The 24,895-nt window shown below is 40.5% G+C and overlaps 2 protein-coding genes across 2 annotated transcripts in view; both read left to right on the forward strand.

Moving 5' to 3' along the window:
* The window catches only part of mthfd1l (methylenetetrahydrofolate dehydrogenase (NADP+ dependent) 1 like), a 42,744-nt gene extending 41,860 nt beyond the window's left edge, over positions 1-884 (forward strand). The window contains exon 28 of the mRNA XM_063495147.1: positions 20-884. The gene's annotated coding sequence lies outside the window, so the exon portion shown is untranslated. The remainder of the gene's footprint in view (positions 1-19) is intronic.
* A 3,620-nt stretch (positions 885-4,504) lies between these two features.
* The window catches only part of akap12b (A kinase (PRKA) anchor protein 12b), a 49,333-nt gene continuing 28,942 nt past the window's right edge, over positions 4,505-24,895 (forward strand). The window contains exon 1 of the mRNA XM_063496574.1: positions 4,505-4,917. Within this exon, the coding sequence (XP_063352644.1) occupies positions 4,783-4,917 (135 nt within the window). The 5' untranslated portion in view covers positions 4,505-4,782. The remainder of the gene's footprint in view (positions 4,918-24,895) is intronic.

Below are 24,895 nucleotides of genomic sequence, written 5' to 3' on the forward strand. Positions count from 1 at the left end.
TTTGTTTTTTTGTTTCCAGGCTCCCTGCTCTGTTTTCAGGATCATGGGCTCCGTGCATTCACCATCAGCCTCATCTAACCCCGCGCCACTGGCAGGAAACAATTTCTTTCTCTTCTCAGCTGATCCACATCAAAGCAACATGGAAGAAGAGGGAGGATTAGTGGACCATTAGATTAGCATTATGCTGCATTTGCACGTGTGTCATATGCCAAAGACCATGCCCCACAACCATATATATGTATATCATACATCCTCTACTTGTGTCAACTTTTTTCTGAGTATAGAAGAGTCCGTTTACTTGGATTTTATTTTGTTGTTTCCTTGGATGTCTAACTTCTGTTTATTTTTCTGGAAAGAAAATCAAATGTCTTCATACAGTGTTGTTGTTTTTTACCTAAATGCAGTGAGTGGGCAAAATTGTGAATTAAGATGCTGGTGTACGCACAAAGAGCCCTGATAGTATTCATGTGACTTTGTCCTAATCTGTTTAGTGGTGCTGAATGTTAAAGGTGCTTTACATACACTGAGAAACACTACAAATGTCAATTATGTTCATAATTTCTAAGCAGTTTTTTCTTTAAGTATTAGTAAATTATTTTGTTTTGTGGTTTGACAAGAATATCTGTGCTTCTGTCATGTTATATATGTTGTTTGGAGGTATTTCAGATAATACCGACCAACCAGATTCCAGAGCTTCTTTAAGTGTTACCTTCAGAAAAGATTAACTCAGCTATTCCCTGAATTTTCACTTTTATTCCATAGAGTGTAAAACAGAGGTAGTACTCTCTGAAAAGATCTGGTACAATCCTGAAAGCTGCTGTATGTCAAACATTTCATTTGTCAAAGATCAAAAGTGCCTTATAGCAGTAATAATAAACCTTTTCTTCACTCCAAAACTGTGTATTTCTGTTTTTACGTCAAGCATCTGACATGAGCTCTTTTCTTGCTGTTGTCTCGCAATTCTTTTTGAGATGCCTCGATACAACCGTGCCTCCTTTCACAGATGAAACCTTTAAGATTTTCTGTGCTTTTTTTCATTTCTTCGCATGTGTTTTGGAACGGTGTCTGAAAACAGATGATCCCCCTCACCCCCCAGCAGCACCCCAGGGTGCAACATCTGTCATTATGAGGTGTTTGGGTTTTCAGCATGAAGCCAAGTGTGCATGTGTGCACATGTGTCATAGCTGGCATTCCACACTTTCAAAGTCTCCGTGTTATTCTGCGTGTTCACCCGGCAGTATCTGGAACTGGGAATCTTATACAGTAGCACCCCAACAGCAGATTTCGTGTGTGTGTGTGTGTGAGAGAGAGAGAGACTGAACCCTGTTGTTTTGATCTGATGACAGATTTAAAGATGTGTTGATAAGTTGTACACTTTGGCATTGCACTGTAATGCGCTGACAGATCCCTGTTTTGTTCGGTTAGAGTTGTTTACACTGAGTTTTTGACTCCATCTGAGAAATTGTTTAGGCTCTCATCTTTTAGCACTTCTGGACAGATTTAATAGATTTTCCAATTTCAGTACCAAGGACAGTGTCCTGTTGAATGTTTCATGTGAGAGGAATTCCAAGTTTCTGGAAAATGGGTCCAAATAGTTGAAGCTGAATGATCCTGGTCCCCAAACATCCAATTCACTCTCAGTTGTTTCAATACTTTTATACTAAAAAGTGCTACATTAACTGGGTCCTCCATTGAAAGTTATCCAATTAGTTTAGATTCTAGCTGCTCAGCAGTCCTGGGTCTATATGCTATGCTTCTCAAATAAACAAACTGGTTCGTATTCTAGAGCCATCCAGTGTGCAGAAAACTATAAAGTGGCGAGTATCTGCTTGTGAATTCTGCTGAACCCTCCCTCCTCTAAATGTGCCTGTGAGTTTTGCCTGTGACCATGCTTTGTGCCTTTAATGTACCCTTACGTTACTGTTTCATTTTCTCCCCGAAACTTTTCTTTGGCTTGTCTATGTGGACAGTAAATGGCAACGTAAAACTGGCTTCACTGTGGACAGAGTTCTAGCACTTTCCGTTTCATTGCAAGCTTGAGCCTTAGTGATTCCATGATTGTTTCTGATCATCCTAACCAGTTTCCCAGTAATCTTCCCAAAGTTCCGACCTAAACCCTACTAAGAAAATTTGTTGGCTATGATTTCCTGGCGTGGTCCCAGCTTTTAAGTAATCAAATCAATGAACTCTACCAATTATGCCAGGAAGAGTGGGCAAATATCCAAGCAGAATTATGCCAGGAGCTTGATGATGGCTGGTACTGATCGAGGTGCACCTTGCTAAGGGACATTAAACATCACATCAGAACAATGATGTTACCATTGTTTATTAGATTTAGACATTTTGCCTTATCTTCTAGGCATACTTACATTTCAATCAAATCTTTCTGGAAGTCTCAAATAAATCCCAGTCAAAGCCAGTTTAAAAAGCCAAAAGGATTTTAAAAATTCAAAGATGGAAGTCTCCATGACACAAAGCTATTTTTACTGGAGAAAAAATAAAAGATTTATAAAGCAGCGGTGAGTGGTCATAAAAATCAGTGTATGTTGCTTTAAATGAGTCCACCTTATATTACCAGTAAGTAGCAGATGATCGCCAGTCCCTATCAGTTAATGTTGCTGTTATTGTTTCATAGTTGTATAATGTGTCCTGTGTGTTTTACTGTTTGACAGGTTATATCCTGTTATCTCCGAGTGTTTCTCTGTGTAAAGTCTTCATTTGTGTTGTTGCACTACGTGCTTGGGTTTGTGTTTTGGTTTAGCTGTCGGGACCCTAAGTTTAGGCGTGTGTGAACTTGGCTTTAAATGCTTGGACTGTAATTCGTGTGTTCAAAAATTCCAAACAAAATGACACATTGGCTCAACCTACAATTACAATTACCTACAAACCAGTTCTGTAAACCAGAGCAACTGTACACACACTTCATCAGAACAATGAATCACAGCAAAATGTAAACAAGATTAAAAATTAGGATCTAAAGAGATGTCAGACAGAGAGATTACGTCATGGAGCGAATTCAGCTGGAATAACAGAGAAACTGTTTGTTGTGTTGCAAGTGTTATGAAGGTTGTGTTAGTGTTTTTACACGAAGCACAAGAAAGATTGTTCTCTCTGCAACACAAAATGAGGTTTCTTCCTGTTAAAAGGGAGTTTTTCCTTCCCACTGTTGCCAAAGTACTTCCTCATGGAGAAGGGGGATCAAAATGCATGATCCAAGATAAGGTGGATGTCAAAGTAAAGCCAGGAGAACCTTTTTAAACAGGAGAAGTCTTACCCTACCCCTATCATCCTCTTCTCTAACTTTGTCTCCAAACTGATCAACCTGAGCTGTCTCTCTCATGGACTTGTAATTCTGTCCATCCTGTATCTTCAGCTCTGCCCAGCATGTCTAAATACCATTTTGCTGCCGTCATTCTGTCACAAATCACCCTGCCACTTGTCGTCACTTGTTTGTGGGTCCTTCTGCATTCAGGTTGCTTTTGCAGTAAGCTTTGGGTCATTATCCATTTGGACTGTAAAATGCTGTATGATTAATTTTGTAGCATTTGTCTGAATCTGAGCAGAGAGTGTAGCTCTGTACACTTCACAGTTCATCCTGCTATTTCTGTCATCAAAAAAACACTAGTGAGCCAGTTCCTCTGCAGCCATACATTTACTTTCCTCCACTATGTTTGACCGATCACAAGCTGTCCTCTTTCCCTCTCTATACTTGTCTCTTCCTATCATTCTGGTGCAAGAATTACGACATTTATATATCTATAACTATATATATATTTGGCAAAGTCAAATCTTGTTCTTGAGTGTAACCAGTGGTTTGCACCTCTTAACCACCTTTTGTTATCTTTTTTGCTCGTGTTAGATATTCCAGTGAAAAGCTACAAAATGCAAGTTCAAAATTCTGAATGAACTAGATCTTTGATTAAATTTGTCATGACAACAAGGGAAGAGGTCTTAGCTGCTTATCAGTCAGCTGACCGATTCAATCTGAGCCTCTGAAAATCGGGCTCTATGCATAAAAATGTCTTTAATTCCTAAAAAATAAAATAAAAAAATTGAATGCATTTTTGTTGTTAAACCACTTGAATTATAAGTCTGCACTTTTATCACATTTTGACTTATTTAAAACTCATTGAATGTAGAAAAAATGTGTCATTCTCCAACAACTCATGGACTAAACACAGGTAAAATTTACCCGGTGCCTTATATATGCTTCCTGTCACCAAAATCAAGAAATAATGTGCACCATGGTTTCATTTTATTTCACTGTTTTTTTTATTCCCAATGACTCTTCTTAATTTCTCTTTTTACCAGTGGCATCAGTGGTGATGTTTGCAACTTCTGCTCAGACTTGTCGGACTTCTGCCCTCGTGTCATTGCTGTGTTTTTAAAATTGCTCAAATTTAATTTACCGGAACAGAACAAAACCAACGGATTAATGCGGCAAGTGAAAAAAAGGCCCTTTATCCTTTTAATTACTTGCCCTCCTCTTCCCTCGTTTGTTTATCCTCCATCAGCACCGGCTCTGCTCCTGCAAGGCGTGCCGCTGCACACCGGAGCCCCCCATGTGATACTGACGGGAGATGCAGGAGGTGGGGGCGTCCTGAAAGAGTTTGCCAGTCCCGACGCTTCATCACTCCAGATCCAGGCCACCCCGGGGCGGAGCTGCATCGTACATCGGACGCTTTGGATATTTGCTCCCTAAACACAGTCGTTCTGCTCTGGCTGCGTTTATTGCGGAGGCTTATTTAGACCGAAAGTAGCCAAAGACGAAAAGAGTTGGCCATGGGAGCACAGAACTCAGCGCAGCAGGACGGGAAGAGCCAGGAGGATGCCTCAGCCTCAGCTTCAGCCTCCGCCGGGGATCTCAGCGCAGAAGTGAAGGCGCACCAGGAGGGAGACAGCGTCCTTGACAGAAAGGTACAGCCGACACTTGCGCCTTTTTAGCTCTGTCACAGTAAACAAGACCCCCCCACCCCCAGCCCTAGCCCTGCACGGTGAGCAGAGAGACAGACCCGGGGGCGGGGGGCTGTATCTGCGTCTGCTTCCAGCTGCAAAAGCTGTCGTTTTGTGCATTTATTGTGAGTTTACCTACATGTTTGCAAACATCCCGCCTCCCCAGCCTCAAATCATGTGCTTCACTGTGTGCATGAGTAATGTGCTGCAGCGCACCAGCTCCATGTGCGCCTGACGCTGTTTTTGCTGAGTAATGGGTCGAGTCTGCAGTCCCGCAGTAATAAAACGCCAGCAGCAGCTCAGCCTGGTACAGGTTTACAGCCACACAGGCCATCGTTTAGTCCCGGATAACGAGCATATTTTTCTTTATAGAGTAGGAACTAATTGATTTGACCGTTTTCGGCCTGCTTTGACCGGGAGAAATGACGGATGTGATTCTCACAGGGACCGATGATTGCATAATTAATGTTCCTTTACAGCAAAAATTGTCAAAAGTTATTTTTATACTTCATCATAAACTATTAATCCCAATGTTCTTTGTAATTCCCACATCTTTTTAAAGATGGCACAAAAAGGTAAAAAACAAACAAACCCCCCAAACAGTTAAAACTAAGAAAATAAAATGTGTTAATAAACAGAAATCTGATAGATACTCGGATTTTCATTATATAATTTTAAAACTACATGCATTACAGTTCAAGAGGTTTATGGTGGTGTTATTAGTTCAATGTCAATGTTGATGTTAGAGCACTGAAGAAACACCTGTTTTTATTTTATCTCTGCAAGACAGGAAATAGTTAAAATGTCTGTTATAATGTCTCAAAGCCCAAGATGCCACCACTTTAACAGTCTTAGACACAAAGATGAAAACATTCAGTTTTTATCTAGCGCCAAATCCTCTCGGAGGAAATCAAAGAAGGTTTGGCATTTGTGCTTTGCGAAATGACTGATGGGGAAAAATAAACAGGCCCACTGATCAGCCAGTTATTTAAACCTTTCCCTTCAAATCAAAGCCAATCAAATCAAGCACTTTGATCTCGTGACTCAGCTGTTAGGAGTAAACAGCATTAAAGTGCTTTACATTTCCCATATGCCGGGCAGTTTTCTAACTCTAGTGTCACATTTAAGTCAGATGACACTTCCCGAGTCCCTCTGAAAGTGCAGGACGCTGCCTGCGCAGACAGCAGAGAATTTAAAGATAATTAATGCATTTTTATTTCTTTATTTTTTTTTTTTTAACTTTTGTTCTGTTTTTTTCCACATTTGAAATTAGAAGTATATAAAATATTCCTATTCCAAAAAGCTAATATGCTGTTTTCACTGCTTTAGCCCTGCACCATGCTGGGGTACAGCTGCCACCACCTGAGGTTTCCTGCAAACACTGCACTCTTACCAATGTGTCAGTTGCTCAGTATTGTGTGAATGCATATTTGAAAAGTGCCTACTAAGAACTATTTATGTCTTCACCTTCTGCTCTGTTCACGCCTCACATAACCCATTGGATTTATTGAGTGTTTTATAGATTAGAGGGCAACAGGTTACATTTTGTGGCCCATCTCAGTCTCTTTAAGGTCAGCTGAAAGGTCACATGATACCGTGGGTGGGGGGTGTTGGTGGAGGCGGTGGTGATGGGGGGACGGAGTGGGGGTACGGTACATTAAGAATCTAATCCAGATTTGAATCACGGTCGTTGCTTCTTGTTTATTTCCAAAGAACGTCTGTGTGGCGGTTGGACGTTTTAGCCTCAAGCCTCGAGCTCTTATCTCAGGTGTCATCATGGATTGCAGTGTTTTCACTTTTATTTCCAAGTAACTGTGGGGACTTTGTGATATGCAATATTTCAAACCTACCGGGGTGTTTTAGGTACATCTGTTATTCTCTGTGATTTCAACCGTGACAGGTTGGAACAGTTTGTGATTCCCAGTCTACGTCTCTGCCACTGACAGTAAATTTCCAGTCATGCTGTTTTGCTGTTTCCACATCAGTAATTACCAGCTAGTATCAAATATTTCTTAATTTGTGGAAAAACATGAGAATTTGTAGGACAGACCTTTATTTCTAATTGGAGCAGAGTCACAGATCTTTAAGGAGACCTTTTACCCCCTCGAAAAAAAGTGAAATTTACTAACTTTTCCTCTCAGCTGGAGCGAGCTGACTTTGCACGCTGCCGCAAGCATGAGCCTCTAGTCATGGGTAAATGGATGTTTTCTTCTCTAGTGATTTGTTTAGTATGTGTGGTTTAGTAAAAGGAAAATACTACCCGCATGGAAACAATACTGAAAACAAGGTTTGTGTGTTCTCGAGTAAGAGTCAGCGCTTGCAGAGAAGATGCTGATGCTGATTCTTTTCAACGTCACTTCAACTGTAAAGAAAGCACATCACATGTCTAAAATGAGAAAAGGAAACATTTTGAGAAAAGTATCAGTTCATTCAATTTCTTCATTCGTTCTTTTGCCAAGAGTTTGTTGGGGAGACCTGGGTGGGAGCATATGTTGCTTTAAATCCTTTGTATGCCTTTCAGCACTGATGGTGCCTTTCCAGATGTGCAAGCTGCCCATTCTATAGGCACTACCACATCCCCATATCATCAGAGATTTAAGCTTTTGAGTGCTGATGACACGCTCTTTAATGTGTAGAAGAAGTTGCTGTGTCCACGTTTTCCTAAAATAATTTCTTATTTCGATTTGTCTGACCACAGAACAGCCTAAATGAACTTTGGTCCACTGAAGCCGTTTTTGGATCACAGACAGCGATCATGGAAGTTTTCCCGAGGCCACGTAGGGGTTTTCTTGTCAGAATCACGCTTGTTTTTAATGCTCTGCCGTCTGAGGGCCTGGTGATTACGGGCAGCCAGTATTGTTTTTAAGCCTTGTTCCTTGCGCACAGGGATTTCTCCAGAATCTCTGAATCTGTCTGTGATATTATATACCATAGATGATGAGATGATCAAAGTCTTCACAATTGTTGAACCTCTGCCAACCTTCAACTCTGAGAAGCTCAGCCTCTATAAGATGCTCTTTTTTATGTCCATTCATTTTGCTCACCTGTTGCCAAATTAACCCGGTTTTTCTCAAAATAGTACATTTTCTCAGTTTAAACCTTAGACATGTTTTCTGGTTTCTATTGTTTTCTTCATTCACTTATCTGTTACTTTTTTAATAATTTCTTTAAAAAAAACTCCTCAAACAAAAACCTTCCTAAACTTTTTTTTTTTTTTAATGAATCGCTTGTTTGTCCAGCAAATAAAAATCTCAACAACATGCACACATAATCTAATTAAAAGAAGCCAGAAGCTAGAGCTTTCGCTGTGTTTTGTATGAAAATTAGATTTTAAAGACTAAACAAATACTTCCACGTCAGTTGAACTGACAGGTATTTGACCTCTAGTCAGGACTTCAGACGTTTTCTTGCTGTTTTCCTTTTAAACCTTGTACGTTGTCGTCCAGCACAGAGGAGAACCATGACCTTGTCTGTGGCTTCCAAGTATTTTATACTTGAACCATCCCACCAAAAGAAAGGAGTCGCTGGAAAAATGCTGTTTTCTCTGTAAGTGATACACGTCTATCTAAGATGAAAACAGATATTTTAAATCCATTTATTCAGAACAAACATCAGAGTTAGACAAAGCATGTAATCTTTAAGGGTCTATTTTCACGTACATTTGTATAATATGTTGTATTTTGGGGCGAGAGCGGGAAGCGTGTGTGTGCTTTGTTGGTTGTAGCGGTTGGAGCCTTCGTGCTTGATACACAGTCAATAAATATCCTCCTCACTCCACAGAGGAATGTTAGAAATGTCTCCCTCTCCACGAGCGCCACGGCCCGCCTTGCTCATACCTCTCCGTCTCCTCGACTTCACCAGTGTTATCAAAACGATCACATTACGCTTGTAATTTAAGTAGGTGTTTCCGAGACATTTTGCTTTTAACGCAAAAATGTTTTTCTTTAACCCAGCTCTGCTGGCTTTGCTGCTGTTTACATGACATATTCTGTGAACTTAGAGGCTCAAAATAAGAAAATAAACAAGTTTGGCCAGCACAAATGAGAAAAATAGTTAAAATGAAGAATCAAAGAATTTAGATTTCACAGTAATACAACTCATCTTGTCTCTCTATAATGCTTTTATACATAATATAGCTAGAATGTAGTCTATAGATATAGAATCTGCTGCACTGGATTCTGTTCAGAGCACAACATGTAAGCTCCTCTTGTGAAAAACTCCTAAAATATTAAGCCTGAATTTTTAAGAATAAAGATATAAAATCTTGCAAAATTTGGGAATACTTGCTACCTGATGGCCGGTGCATACATTTATGATTAATACACAGAAGCAAACTGTTTAAAGCAAAGGTCTTCTTAGCTCTCTGATTATTTAATATTGATTAGAGTGATTCTGCAATGTCTGGAAAAGTTTCCAGGGGTCATCACCTGGGTCGGGATGGTCATTAGCATCAGATCTTTACAGGGAAGGGTTTCTACAGAGAAAGACCCCAGCAAAATACTCATGGAAAAAAGTAATAATATTTGCAAAAGTATGAAAAGAAATATAACATATGAAATATTAGCATAGCTGAAGTTTAATGTGATGGTACTGTGAGGATTATTCCTAATCGCTATTCTGCAGCTCTGATTTGAAAAGCTTCTTTAGTTGTGACTATCAAACATGCTGCCATTTAACTTAACTGTGTGATTGTAAGCACCCTGATAGTGGCTGAGGTAACATGTAACCATGATGTGACACCTTTGGGTTTTTGAGGTGTTCTCTGGACTGCACTGTGAAAAACTAAGTGCCTTCTTACTGTCTCTGTAGAGGATAAGTAAAATCCAGGTGCTGATGATCAAATACATGTGTGAGCACCTGCAAAAAAGCAGGATTTCTGGAAATTTGCTGGTCTGGACTAATCAGTTGTGTGTTAGCATAATGCCATAAGCTTCTCAGGAGCGGATGTCCAAGCAGATCCATCTCAAATTCAGACCATGCAATACTCAGAGAAACTGCAAAATAAACCCCGTAAGGCTGGGCCAATATTTTAGGCTTGTTTTGAAGAGATAGTACCTGGACACCTCGCACTCACTGAGCTGACCATGTATACCAACGTGTCCCAGAGTCCAAATGTGAAGCCATCTGTCTGACAACAAAAGGTTTAGCCGTGCAAAAGGAAAATGATGCCAAGCACAAAAGAATGACTCCAAAAGAAAAGACTCATGACATTGCAATCGCCCAGACAAAGTAAAGACTGCAAACTGATTGAAATGCTGTGGTGGGACCTCAAGAGAGCTGCCAACAAACCTCCATGAACTGAAGCAATGTTGTAAAGAAGAGTGAACCAAAATTCCTCCACTACAGTGTGAGATCCTGATAAAGTCATACAGAAAATGATTCTACAAGCTACTAAACCATACTGACTGTAAGGTGCTGATCAGTGGCACTGTCGGCCTCCTCCGTTTAGTGGTGGCTGTTCCAGTCTGATGTTGGTTGTTTATTTTACCTCTCTTGGAGTGAAATGATATCTTTTACAGATTAAATCTTTATCGTGTATTCCCAAGCTGAACATTCACAAGTATTTGTTAAGCACTTTTCACGGGCACCTTCCATTCAGAGCTCCTGCTCACATGGAAAGTTAATTACGGCACTGTGACCTTCATTTTAGGTTAATGTACAGCCTGACAGTGGTGTCTGCAGAAGACAGTGTTTCCTTGTTATGAGTGTATATCATGGAAACAGTACAGACATTGTTCATAAGGAGAAGGTTTCAGTCTCATGATGATTTATGGGTATTTATGAGTATGGATTTTAGAGGGCTTCGGACTCGTAAAATTAATGTTGCACTGTGGGATCTCAGTTCTTTGAGCACACTGGAAGATTTTGTTGTTTCTAGGGTTGCTGCTTCATCTTTAGGATGTTACTGGGCTTGGAGTGCAAAGGGATGCAGGGATCCTGCAACATAATTAATGACTGTGTTATTACTGGTTCACTGAAATGAGAAATATTTATTAAATAAATCACTTCTTGACATTAAGTGAGGTGTGTGAACACTACAAGATTAGTAAAAAGGAACTTTTCTGCTGGTGTTTATATGTTCTTAAATGCATCAGCAGGCAGTGATTGAGGTCTGATATGGTGTAGCAATCACAGTGCATGTGTTTCCTTTAGCTTCCTTTTTTGCAGCCCAGTTAAATTGGAGTTAGATGGGAGGTGTCTCTCAATGCAGTGTCAGTGTTGCAAAAGTAAATTCTTATTGCTTTAAATCGCATGCACAAAGACTTTAAGATTAAACATAGCAAGTGCACTGCAAATACCCACCTAGACACAAGGCCTAGGATGGGAGTCAGATCCTCTTCCCCTCGCAGGGGCAGCGGCAGGTGACTCCAATGATCCAACATCATGTTATGTAATGTAATGTGTGCTGATTAAAGCTCATACGTTCCTGTGTAATGAGCTGCGGCTGATCAGACGCTGCTCTGGTTCTGATTATCCTGTTTGGAGGGAGAGATGAGAGGGAGGCGGAAGGGGGTCAGACAGAAGATCCATTGAGGATGGGCCGGCATGGGGACAAGCGAGGAGCCCCTCTGTGCACCGGGGAGGGGGGGGGGGGGATGCATTTTGGGTGGGCAATGAGAAGAGGGGGCGAGCGTGGAGCACAGGGAGAAAAAAGTTTGAGAAAGAGAGAGTTACAGCGGGGCCTGCCAGTGTGACACAAAGGCAGATGAATCAGTCAATTGTGTTCTCAGTCCTCCCTTTGGCCTGATTTTAAAAGGACACTGATGACAGAGGTTGAATGAAAATAAGCTCAGGTAAAAAAAAAAAAAAGAAACGTGCTAAAGAGTGTTACTGCCATTACAGGATAATGTGAGTGAATGAACACTGATTTACTTTCCACTCTGCAGTTACAGCTACCTGCTTCATTCAGCAGTTTTATCAACTTTATATTAAGGAAGAAAACAAAGGCTGCTGCACACGAACATTTCAAATTTAGAAGCTTCATCGAGGCAGAACAAGTTTCAGCACAAAACATTAGTCTGTCTCTAAACAGATGTTTCACCTCCCCGCCCCAGTGATGGGAATAACCCACACCCTTTTCAACACCTGTAACATGATTGAGATTTTAGTGAGTTAACAACCCTCAGGAACACCTTCTAGGCCCCCACTAGGATCTAGTGGGGACCTACCTGGGAATGTCCACCAGTTGGATGTTGGTTTTACTTCAGACATACTTGTTGGTTAAATTCAGATGTAAATAGGCTGTGATGGACTGGCAACCTATAAAGGGTGTACCCCAACTCTTTCCTTATTACAGCTGAGATACGCTCTAACCTCATGTAACCCTAAACAGAATCAGTGATTAATATAAACAATGCAATAATCATACAGCTTCTTATATGTCATATGAAGGGTTAGCGATCTTTACTATCTAAAGAGCCATTTTGAGCAAATTTTGATTTAAAATAAAAATTCTATAGAGCCATAAAACATCAGTGAGTTTTATCATAAAGGTGATGCAGCCCATTAAAACTATGCAAGGCATGATTTTATACCACGTTTTTGTGCATATGAGTCCAAATAAAAGCCTTCTTAGTGACCTTTTTTTGTAAACACCTGTTCTCACCACAGCTTTGGAGGTTGAGCAGAATAATGAGGATGAGGCTACAGGTGATAGACACAGGCTATCCTTTCATGTTCACGTTCATATTTTGGTAGTTTTTGTTTGTCATAGCCACTGCGGGCTAAATGCACTAAATAGCTTCAGTGTGTTTGGTTGATTAGATATTTGTGTTAAGGAGTATACCTAATGAAGTGACTGGTAAGTATATTATATTACTTTATTATAATATAGATGCAAGCACAATTAAACTACAACAAATAACGAACCTCCCATGTTTTTTTTCTAAAAGGGAAATCAAATTTAGAAAGTTTTTTTTTCCTGCTCTTGTTGAGGTAAACAGGAAGTATCTCACTTCTAATTGGTCTGTTCTAATTGCTCACACATCTCCCAGCTACACTGCCAGATCCATAAAAACAGGCGTGGGTGTTTGAGGATGTGAAAAACCAGCGCTCTTTTGTTCCTCTTTACCCATCAGCACTTGGGTTAAAAAAAACAAAAACAAAACAGCATTGAAACATTATATAATATTTTTTTTCTGTTTTTTAGTTTGTTTTTGTTTTACTGGCGTCTGTTGTGTGCCTCCTTTTTCCACCTAATTATCCAATAAGCTGTTTACCCTGCAGATCATTAAGCATTCACATCAAGAAATGATTCGAATGAACTGAAACAAATTCTATTAAAATGCAGTTAGTGTCTGCTTCCTCTCCTAATACTGAAAACTGTATATTTTCCCTACAAATCTGCAGTGTACATGTATGTGAATGTGATGCAGCTATAAGTAAAATCCACCAAAAGCAGGGAAAGAAAAGTTTTTTGTTGCTTGAAAATGAGATTATTTCTTGACGTGTTCTGCAGTTGCTGACAAATAAAGCTACTTTCCATGGGTTCCAACAGCAGGGAGCTCTGCATTTTTAAGCAAAAATATACACCTCCCTGCTGTAACCCTAAAGGCGATTTGTATGGAAGCCCATTTCCGCCACTAAAAAACAAACAAACAAAAGTATCCATAACAGTTAGCAGCGCTGAATCGAAATTTTTAGTTATTTTCTCGAAATTTCGACTTATTAACTTGAAATTTTGAGAAAAGTAACTTGAAATTTCGTGTTAGAGCTGCCAATCAGTAATCCACGTGAATGGCGTCATTTCCTTATTACCCGGAAGCTGAAGCGCTCAGCTACAAATGCTACAGCTAAGCTACCAGCCAGTCATGAATGCACAAATTGCTGAGTATTTTCAGCGTGGCTTCACAAATGATGACATCCTTTTGTTATTAGCTGAATCACATGCCGTTACTATGAGCAAACGTAGTCTCCAAAGCGCCAATTTGCTGCAATATGGTTTTGAGTGTGCATTGCGCTATATCCTCCCAGGTAACAAGAAAATGACGTCATTCACGTAGATTACTGATTGGCAGAGCTAACTCGAAATGTCGAGTTACCTTTCTAAAAATTTCGAGTTAATAAGTTGAAATTTCGAGAAAAATATGGATACTTTTTTTAGTGGCGGAAATGGGCTTCCATAGATTTGTCTCTAACTGGAATCAAACCAGTGACCTTTTGTTTGCCAAGCAGATAATCACTACATTATGGAGCCTCTCTGCAGCTGGTGATAAGCAATAGACTACTTTAGACACTGGAAGCCTTTAGCACCTCATACTGAAGAACACTTACATTTTAAGTTGATCATAACTAGTACAGACCTTCAAACTGTGGCTTTTGCAGTAATTTTAAGACACAAGCAGCTCCCTTATTTCCCAGAGCAGATTCATCCACATGTTTGATTTGGCTCAGATTTTATGGCACCTGGTCCTCCTGATAAAACCTTCCCTTTTATCCTGGGACTGACTCTAGGAGTACATTACTTTATGCCCCGTGAAGCTTGGGGATCCCCTGGAACTGGGGATGTTTTACATGTAAGATGACCTCTAACCTTTAGGCCATGTTGAACTTAAGGCCACTGAGATTTTTTTGTATATACCCTTATAGTATCAGTTTGAAAAACCTACGTGACTTCCTCCTCGAGTTATCGCATTCACAAGATTTTCAGAAAATTTGACCTCTGACCCCATGCGTGTATAATGACACCGCCCATTTATTATTGTAACCATTTTAAACACAGAAAAAAGACACATGGAGCTAATCAGGTGTTGGACATGTTTGCTATTTTGTTAGTGATGTCTAATTTAATTGCGTCACCAGAAATAAGAAAATTATTTTATTCACTTTAGACGTTACACTGTTTTTCTGTTCTCCTTTTCTGTGGAGATGTTGGGAGGAGGTTTTGAGAACTGGGAACTCTTGTCTTGTGGTGATAATACGTTATTGAATATCTCAGGTTTGCCCTGCCAGACTTGTCTTGTCCACTGTCCCGCAGGGACCGTTATAGCTACTCTGTCCAAATCAATCATTTTGATTGGACTGATTCTCCCACATCAGCATCCCTAATATGTGCAGCCTTTCAACACTGCTTTGCCCATTTCTGTGTCTTCATGTGGAAGCAAAGATAAAGCAGAGTGGAAAGCCTCAAGAGTTACTGTCCCTTGAACGCCTAGTGTGTCATATTTGATACATAAATTTTTGAGCCTTCTGCATCACCAGAGTGATTTTGTTTCCCTCCAGAAAAATCTAAATAAATTGAACAATGCATTTGTAAGCAATAAATTGCAAAAATAAATAAATATATAAAAATAAATAATGCCAGATGTAGCAAACATGTTGCAAATTTGCAAACTCATATATGCAATTTAATATTTATTACATTTTTAAAAACTCCAGTTGGTTCAATAATCACTTCATTTTAATGGTTTCAAAGTGTTATTTACATATTACATTAACTTGATGAGTATGCACAACCTTTCACAGTTAGGTTATGATCGTACACATAATATGATTAAAGTATATTTGCTTTACAGGGCCACGCCTATCCAACAGTTCTGTTTGCATGACCCAGGGAATCTGGCTGATTTGGGGAGTTTCAGTTAAGGCGTTTGCTCTTCTAGCAGTGTCCTTCGTGTGGTGCTCATCAGGCATGAGTCATGTGGTTTTTGCACAGTTTGAAGTGTCTCAATTCAGTTAACATCCCACCTCAACTCCATTAAGAGCTTGCTGGATTCGCTTGTCAGCCTTGCCTCTGCTTTCTTCTTTCGCAGCTTCGTGAGTCATCATTTTATCTTTCCCCACACCTCTGAGCTCATGCTTTGCACAGCGTGGGCTTACAGTCATTTTTGCTGTCTGCTTCTCAGCCTATTTGTTGAAACAGAGTGGGGCACAATGGGCAAAATGGGTGGAAGTAGCCCCAAAAGAGTATTCCCTTTGATTTTATAACCAAGCAATTATGTTGAAATTCCACAGACATGATCATTTGTAGTCCTTTCACACGCCCCACACAGATTCAGCTGATCTGCCATGAGGCTAATGGAAACAATTAGATGCGGCTTAGTGTAAACAAGTATGAAATTAAACCACGTATTTAAGATGATGGCATCCTTGTTTCTAGCTTTGAAAAAACATGTTGTTTGGGGGTTTTTTCCTAGGGCTTTAAGAGGTAGAAAAATCGTATAGTTCATAGCTCCCTCCCTCTCTTGCACTCGTTCACCTCGCTTGCTGCCTTCCTTTCTGTTGCTCTTTTTAACACATCCATTTTTCATCAGCTTCGGTCCTGATGCGGCACTAGCTGCATCACGGAGCGCAGTGGAAGATGTATGAGGTCATGTTTTGTGTGTGTATGTGTGTTTCCCGTACCGGTGTGTGTTTGTGTGTAGTTCTGGTAGGAGTAGGGGCATTTGAAGGACAAACAGTGAGTCATAGCCTGTGCGCGGCTGCTTTTTCGGAGACGCTCGTGTGGGGCAGTGTGGTCACTCTAATCCTAACAGCTGAGGTGTGCTTACTGTATTAACTCCTATCTTTAGTGTAATCTAATAACACCTCTGCCTCAATCAGATTTAACATGCTAAATCTGTGAAATGCTCATAATATTTATGGAACAGCCTCATTTTTCATACCAAGATTCGACAAGGTGCTGGAAACATTACTCTGAGACCACATCATCAGATGTGGTGACTGTGGTTTTGAGTAACTCATTGTTATGTTCAAGAAAGCAATTTTAAGGGTAAAATTCTGACCATACCATCCAAATGTTGCAGAAATTGAGGCTTTTCAGACCAGGCCTAATTTTTCCAATCATCTTTTATCCAATTTTGAAGCACTCGTGTGATATGTAGTCTTTCGTGTTCTTAGACGTGAGTGGCACCTGGTGTGGTCTGTTGCTGTAGCCCATCTGGTTTAAGGTTTGACCTATTCTGCATTCATTTTAAGTTACTATTAAAGTTACTACTATTTAAGTTACTGCAACCTTCCCATTATCTCAAAGTCAAGTCAAGTCATTTTCTCCCAGAGAACTGCTGCTCACTGGATAGTTTCTCTTTTTTGGCCCTTTCTCTGTAAACCCTATAGAAGGTTATGTGGGAAAATAGACAGTCCAGCCTAACAATTTAAGACTTCACTTTCATTTCAATTCATTTTTATTTATATACCGCCAAATCACAACAACAGTGGCTTCAAGGTGCTTTAAATCATAAGATAAAGACCCTATAAAGAGAATCAGATGACCCCTATGAGTAAATGACTTGGCGACAGTGGGAAGGAAAAACCCCCTTTATAACAGGAAAAAGCCTGGGAGGTAGGGGAGGCAACCATCTGCTGTGACCGGCTGGGGGTGAGAGGAGAAAGAAAAACAATTTTGTAGCCTATGTCACAAACTAAGGATAATAAAACAGTCCAGCTCCAATGTAGGCGACCATATTTTCCTAACTAAAGGTGCTGTTAGCCCAAACCATATGAATACATTAAACTGCCTTACTTTGGCTCTAAATGGTATCTTGACACACAAATGCTGTTACTGAATGATTAGAAACATATAGCAGAAGGTTTTGCTTGAAACCTCTCAAAGTGTTACTATGTAACTGCAAACAGCCGTTCACAGCTTCACTGACTTGAAGATTGAAATATATCTTTAATAAATGAACGTAACGAGATGAGAAGACCAACACTGAGGTGGTTGTTTTCTTGCCAGAGTCCACCCTCAGTGCTGATCTCGTCGTATAATTTCTCTCACATGTGTGTTTTCATTGCATTAAAATCAAATGGGACTCAGCAATATGTGAGGAAACTTCATTTAAAAGACCCAAATAAGGATTTTTCTGTCAAGTCAAGCTAATGGGTTAATACTTCTATTAGCGTTAAAGCCGTAATAAATCAGTTTATATAACACTGAGTCAATTGGCTGTAATGTGGAAGGTGTTAGCTCGCGATTACAAGCCCACAACTGTCACTCGTTCATCTTTAAAGCTCAGTGTTTTAAATGATCTGGTCTTTAAAACCGTATCTTATGACCTCATGACAAAGAAAATAAGTGGCTCGCTGGAGAACCTTGTGGATAATGTAGCTGCTCTGTGAAGTTTCTCCCTCAAAATATCCATGTCAAATGCAGTCGGACTTGTTGTTGTGGATCTGTGGTCCATACTGGCTCAGCTGTCAGCCGTACAGTGAGCGCTGCTGTTAAAAACGTGTTGCCTCTTGGAGAAAGGAATTGCTATAGGGAAAGAGTCAGAACATAACTGGAATTTATCTATTTTATGACAGTATATGGATATTTGGAGATTTTATTTTATAGATGGGTAGGTAGGTAATTTGTTTCGAACGAATAAATAAAATCGTAGTAGTAGTAGCCTGAAAGGGACAAGAACAGTAGACGTTTAACGCATAAAAACCCCAAAACAAACACAAAGTAAACTTTATACAGACTTCCTATCTTCTCAGTGGCTATAGAACTGTTGACATAACAGGTTTTCATTTCCTCTGTACCGATATTCCTCAGTGTTTTAAAGTGATTTACAGGCTAAACAAAAAAACAGTTAGACTAAAGCAGTTTTTTAATTATAAATTATAAACTGTATATGCAAACGTCCTGTTAGCAGGTTTATGGTGTTAAATAAAAACACTTCATCATATTAAGAAACAACCAAACAGCTTTTCATATACAATACTAGCATGATACTTTGTGCTTTAATGAATAATAAATGAAGATATTGCCATAGTTTTCACCATTTAATCTTATTTTTTGCAGAATTACGCTTTAAGGAGAAGTTTGTGCTCCTTCTCGGTGACACCCTGTATGAAAAAGTCTGGCCCTTCAGCCCCCCACTGATGATGTGACCTTGAATGTTGTTTCTGAGCCAAAACCTGGATCAAACTTATAGATATTAACTGGGCAATAATGTAGGAGTAATTTGAGGCCCAAAGCCATAAAAAAACAGTCTGCTTTAAGTGCCTCGCTAATTAAAACCATGTTATGCTTCTTAGTCGTCCTCTCTTCTCATACAGGACTCTGAAGCTCAAATTCTTATCGGATACGAGACGAGGAGGGTCAGCAAAGAGGCTGGATTTGTTATTTCAACCCATTTAGAGAGGCAGGCCCCTGGGGTCAAACACTGGCCAGTGTGGCCTGATTATGATCGTGTCCTGGGGGGTCTTAACTGCGGCCAGGCTGTTGTTGTTGTTTGGCTCCGTTTGCTGTTCAAGTGTAGCAAGCTGCACAGATGAGGGGGTGGGGATGATGAAAAACAGACAATTTGTGGGAGGTATAGAAACGTGGGGTTAAAAGGTTAGCGATGCACTGATGTAGGTAAAGGGGGACATCCCACCCTCGTGTCTTGTCCTGAAACGGCAGCTAACAGGTGTGCGTGTCTCTGCAGCTTTGGTGTCACTCATCGGTTTTTCTTTGCTTTCATCTCTTTCCCATGTCTCTCTCTCTCTGTCTGTTACACACAAGCATGCATGGACACACTGAAAAGATTGTGTTCTGGGGGTTTATTTTTATCCCTTTCTTGTTTAATTAATCGAATTCAATGTCCCCGTGGTCCCTCCTCTCACATCATGTATGTGAACCGGAAATTGAATACAGCTGACAGTCACACAGAGAGACTAATGAGGTTTTCAGGGCTGACTGGCAACGGGCAGCATATGCAACAGAGATGTGGTCTTATTATGGCTCTGCAGTTAATCAAATTGAAATTTCAGGCATAATTTTGTCTTCTTATCTTAAAACGTCTTAAAACTTAAAATGTTTATTCCAGTTCATAGTCTAATTCTTTTTTCTTTTTTAAATTTTGTTTATTTTGTTAAAGTTCAAGGAAGGGTTTTTTGTTTGTTTTAATCCAATAATTTCAGATAGTCCATCAGTAATCATGTTAAGTAATCATGGTCTTAAGAATTGGTCAACAATAGTTACAGTTTTTAAGTCATCAGTACCACCGAGCTTAGGCGATGGTGAAACGTCCATCTGGGACCTGCACCTCCACATTTCCCAGGAATCCCCGCTCCCTCCGGAGTGTTGGTCAGATTTGAGGGAGACTTGCACAATAATAATCACTTATTAGATCTTCATCTGAACTGAGCTCTAGGTCAAGGCCATATTTCTTGATTTACAGCCACTTTTCGATCGTGGCTCAAGCGTTGGCAGTTCGTCTTGTAATCGGAAGGTTGCTGGTTCGAGCCCCGGCTCCGACAGTCTCGGTGGTTGTGTCCTTGGGCAAGACACTTCACCCGTTGCTTACTGGTGGTGGTCAGAGGGCCCGGTGGCGCCAGTGTCCGGCAGCCTCGCCTCTGTCAGTGCGCCCCAGGGCAGCTGTGGCTACAATGTAGCTTGCCATCACCAGTGTGTGAATGTGTGTGTGGATGACTGAATGCAGTGTAAAGCGCTTTGGGGTCCTTAGGGACTAAGTAAATCACTGTACAAATACAGGCCATTTACCATTTTTCATTTTCACAAGAAGAATTACTCCTCCTCCTCGGGTATTAGTCAGATTTTAGTGAAATGAGATTCATTTGTCCTGGATTTGTCTCTGTTTGAGAGCCTCCTTGAGGCTTAGTTTGTGCAATACAGCCAGCTAATCACAACAAAACTGTACTAAACTGTTCTGTACTAAACACAGCCGCTGAATTGTGCCGCATCATGAACTGAATGAGCTGCTTATGTCACTGCTGGTCTGGTTGTTATTCGTTTTAGCTCCTAGAAACCAACAGAGACAGTTTAAATATTTTACAAATTGCAGGTCATTCACATCTCTGACTCCAGGACCACACCCTTCTTTGAAAATATTGCATGTTTGCACAACAGATAAGGGAGTGTTTCAAATAAATTGCAGACTAAAATGAATGAGCACGAGAGCATGAAGAAGGGAGCATCTTCTGTGAAGCCTTTATTATGTCCTCATGGTCCAGCCACACCCAAATCCTCAGAGTATTGAGTTCTGTAGCCACAGAGGGACAGGCGGTATAAGCACCTGTCAAAGCCTCGAAAATTGCCTTTGTGGTATAATTTCTGCTACAGTAGGTGTCTTCATCTCCACTTTTTACCCTGATCACAAGATGCTTGTCCTCTTACTCACCCACTCTGCAGTGTTTGCTACACAGAGGACTCACTCGAGGATAAGTGGAGCCAGCTGTTGATACATTTCAGACAATCGTCGGTTGTAACAATGACAGTTGAGTCGTGGAAATTCTTTATTTTCTCTGTTACGTAAACAAACAGTGGATTTTTTTTTTTACCACAGTGAGGTCAGGGACACCACAGCTTTGCTGTTTTTTGGTAAAGTGGGGCCTGCAAGCTGTAAGTGACATATTTCTCCCTCGACACTAAAATGCGAAAAATTTTGGCCACACATAACTTTATTTACAAAGTACAGAGCATGATGGAGGACTGCAGCTTTATCTGTACTATTATTATTCTAATAAGCTGATTGTGGATTCATGTCATCAGACAAATAAAAATAAGCATTAGATAGTGTTTAATTTATTTTAAATCTTGCTGCTCAGGCAGAGCAGGAGGCGAGCCACTCCTGGGTAAGAAATCAGCACTTCAAAAGGGCTGATTCACTGTATGGTTATCACTGATTTTTAATGTATTTGTTATAGTTGCTGGGTTTCGTCTTATTTTTAATGCCGGAGTCTTAATTTGTCTCTTTGTCACTTCCTGTTTTACTTTGAAGGTTGTTTCCTGTGTGAATTGTTTTAGTTTTACTTCCCCCTCTTCTACCTTCTTTATTGTCTATGCAACACTTATTACTTTCTCCTGTGTCTCACCCCCCTGTGTATAGTTTATTCCTCTTGTCAAGTCATCCATTTATGCGCCCCGTGTTTCTTGTGATTTGGAATACCGCTCTTTTTTTTAAAAATATCTTGTATGGTTCCTCGTGCTTCATTCCTAGTTCCCAGTTTAGTTTATCTGTCTTGGACTTTGACTTTTTTTGACAAATTAAAAGCAGTTCTGTTATTTCCCTCACATGCCTTTGAATCCTGCAACAGGGTCCTCTGACCACCAGACTTAAGGCTGGCCACAGATGACTAAAGAACAATACAAACAGACCAAGACCCCAAAAGTGAAGAAAGTACCAGCCTGGCTGCCAGAGCTCACAAACACTCGTTTTCTATGTCATACAATTTCTGCTCATCGTGCTGAAATTTTGTATAAATTTCCACTTTTTTCTAACACAGTGAGAGTGATTTTCTTTGTACATCTCAAACCTCACTAACTGCTAGCCCAGTAGTACAAAGACTTGATAAAATGTGGGGCAAACTATAGCGAAGGTTTGTATTCAGAGTGAGAGTTGTCCCTCTGAGCTGCAGCTCGCATGTTTCAAAAGAGACAGCTTTTACTTTGAAGGCAAATTGTCGCATTTCCAGGTTGTGATGCACTTTTCACAGTTTCACTACACCTCGGGGAGCAGATGACCAGTGTTTGTAGACAAGTCTGCCACTAACGTGCAAACTGCAGGCGTCCGCAGCAATAAAGTAGCAACCAAATCAATCACAAGGTTTGTGCCAGAGACCAGTCGGTTACTCCCATTTCTCCATTATGACCCAAATGACTTATGAACAAATGTGTGCCCCTCACCCCAATCATTTTCTCAGCAACTCCCATCAACCACCAGCAACCAGCTGGGGAATACTCATTTTTCCCCGTGACCTGTGATTGCCAGATGGCAACAGGCTGATCTTTAAACCTGGAGCTTTAATCCACTTGATCCTACATTGTCACCGTGATTATCACATCCAAAGTGGCTGACAGGTTAATGTCACATGGTTAGCAGTCACGTGTCTGCAAAACTTCCATACACTAAACCAGGCTGGACCAACTCCAGGCCTCGAGGAACGGTGTCCTGCTGTTTTAGATCTCACCCTGGGTCAACACACCTGAATCAAATGATTAGTTCATTACCAGGCCTCTGGAGACATGTGGAGGAGGTAATTTAGCCATTTGAATCAGCTGTGATGGATCAAGGACACATTTAAAACCTGCAGGACACCGGCCCTCGAGACCTGGGTTTGGACACCACTACACTAAACCAACAAAACTAAAGGCATTAGCTTGCAGAATTTAAATTAAGTCTAACATTCACATTTTCACTCAAGTTTGACCCGAATGCACTCATTTGTTCTCACACTGTGAGGTCTTTCAAGGTGATGAAATCCAAAGCAAGTTTTAAAAGCATATTACTGAGTTTGACTAACTTAATTCTGAACGTCTAAATTATATTTTTTGCAATTTGCAGGTCTTTACCAAACTTAATTTAGACTTTCAGCCAAACACAAGACTGAATGTGACCCTCCTCCATTAAAGATAAAAGAGTAAAAAAAAATTTGGCAGCTACACCATCGCACATAAAAACACACTGGCCCTCTTACAAACATGAGGAGCAGGGAATTATTTCCTTATACAGCTTGTGCCTGTGTGTTTGCTGGGGGAAAAAGTTGACAGATTTATGGTAACGGATGGGTTCCTGAAAGCTGCAGTAAATATACTCCAAGTGGCAAACCTGCTCTGTTTATAGAGCAGAAGTGGATGAGATAGCTGGAGTAAAAGAGGGCAGAAAAACCTTTCCACCTTGTAATCCCCAGAAACATTAGACTTACTTAGTGCTTTGCTAGTTCACCTCAAACCACACAGAGGCGCAGGTGTTGAGTTTGAGCACCTGAGCAGAGTTAATGGGATGTGGAATCAGTGAGAGTGTTCGTCGGGGGGTCTTGTCAGGCTTTGATCTTTGGTATGTACTGAATGTGGGGGTCAGGGATAATAGTTTGGGGGCTGGCAGGGGTGAAGAAACATGAAGAGAGAGGGAGGGCGTAAGCGACGGCAGACATGATGGTGTCATGGCCCCCAGAAACCTCCTGGTGGGAACAGATAGAAATGTCACAAAAAGTACTGGAAATTTTTAAACCCCGGTCTTTATCTTTCCTGTCTCCGTGTTTCCCAGTCACCCCTTCTGCCCGTGTCATCCCCCTTTCGTTTGCTCAGAGACCCTTTCCACACCTCGGAGGTCAGAGGTTGTCGCGTTAACTATCCCGGGCAAAATACGAGCCCACTGGGAGCCTTTAAGCCTGTTATCTCATTCACCCAGTTTACTTTTGTGTGCATGTGTCCTTCTGAGAATAATCCTGACATCCCAGCTAGCGTTACTAAACTTCAGCACAGCCATTCACACAGACAGAAGACTTCTTAATATTTGGGCTAGGTTTTCCTCTTTACTGCATAATTGCCATTATAATGGCAACAAAATGACCATAAAGGCTGGATGGAGTAAATTTACTGCCGTTTCTACTTTATCCTTACTGTGTGTTATGATTGACGTTTATAGGTACTTTCCTGGCAAGAAAATATTAGCCTACTGTATCTGTTTATTTCTGCAAGGATTTCAAAATGTATTCAGTCCAATAAAAGCTATTTTCATCCATTGCTTGGCTGCATGAGCTGGGTCTTTGAAGACTTCAAGCTTTTAAGCCGACTTGATATTAACTTGTTGCATAAATTGCAATAGAGCTTCAAAAGAACAGGTGTTTTCGATTAGACTGCAACAAATCCAGACTATAAACCCAAAAGATCCTGCTGTTTTTCTACATGTGAGCTCCTAAATCAATTTCACCAACAATTCAAGGGTCATTTAACTGTAGACTGTTAGATAACATCATAAAGACATCCCTGGACTGTTTTATCTGGAGATTTAAAGGAAAAAGGAGGGTCATCAAACTTTACTTACATAACTTAATATCTTAGACTACATGCTTGGTTTTAAGATGTAACTTGCCATTAGTGGCACCCTCTTTTTTCCCCATTAGCTCCATTCTCCTGCTTTCTGTATAAAGGATATAAATCTCCTCTGTTGCCCTTTGTGAAGTGATTTAGAAGACAGCAGGTTGTCTCTATCACGGAGCCAATGAGCAAAGGCGCAGCCAAGAAGTAAATGAAAGAGCCAGATAAGAGGAATAAGAAAATGAGGATAAAAGT

This window comes from Pelmatolapia mariae, linkage group LG15 (genome assembly GCF_036321145.2).
Source record: "Pelmatolapia mariae isolate MD_Pm_ZW linkage group LG15, Pm_UMD_F_2, whole genome shotgun sequence".
Lineage (NCBI taxonomy): Eukaryota > Metazoa > Chordata > Actinopteri > Cichliformes > Cichlidae > Pelmatolapia > Pelmatolapia mariae.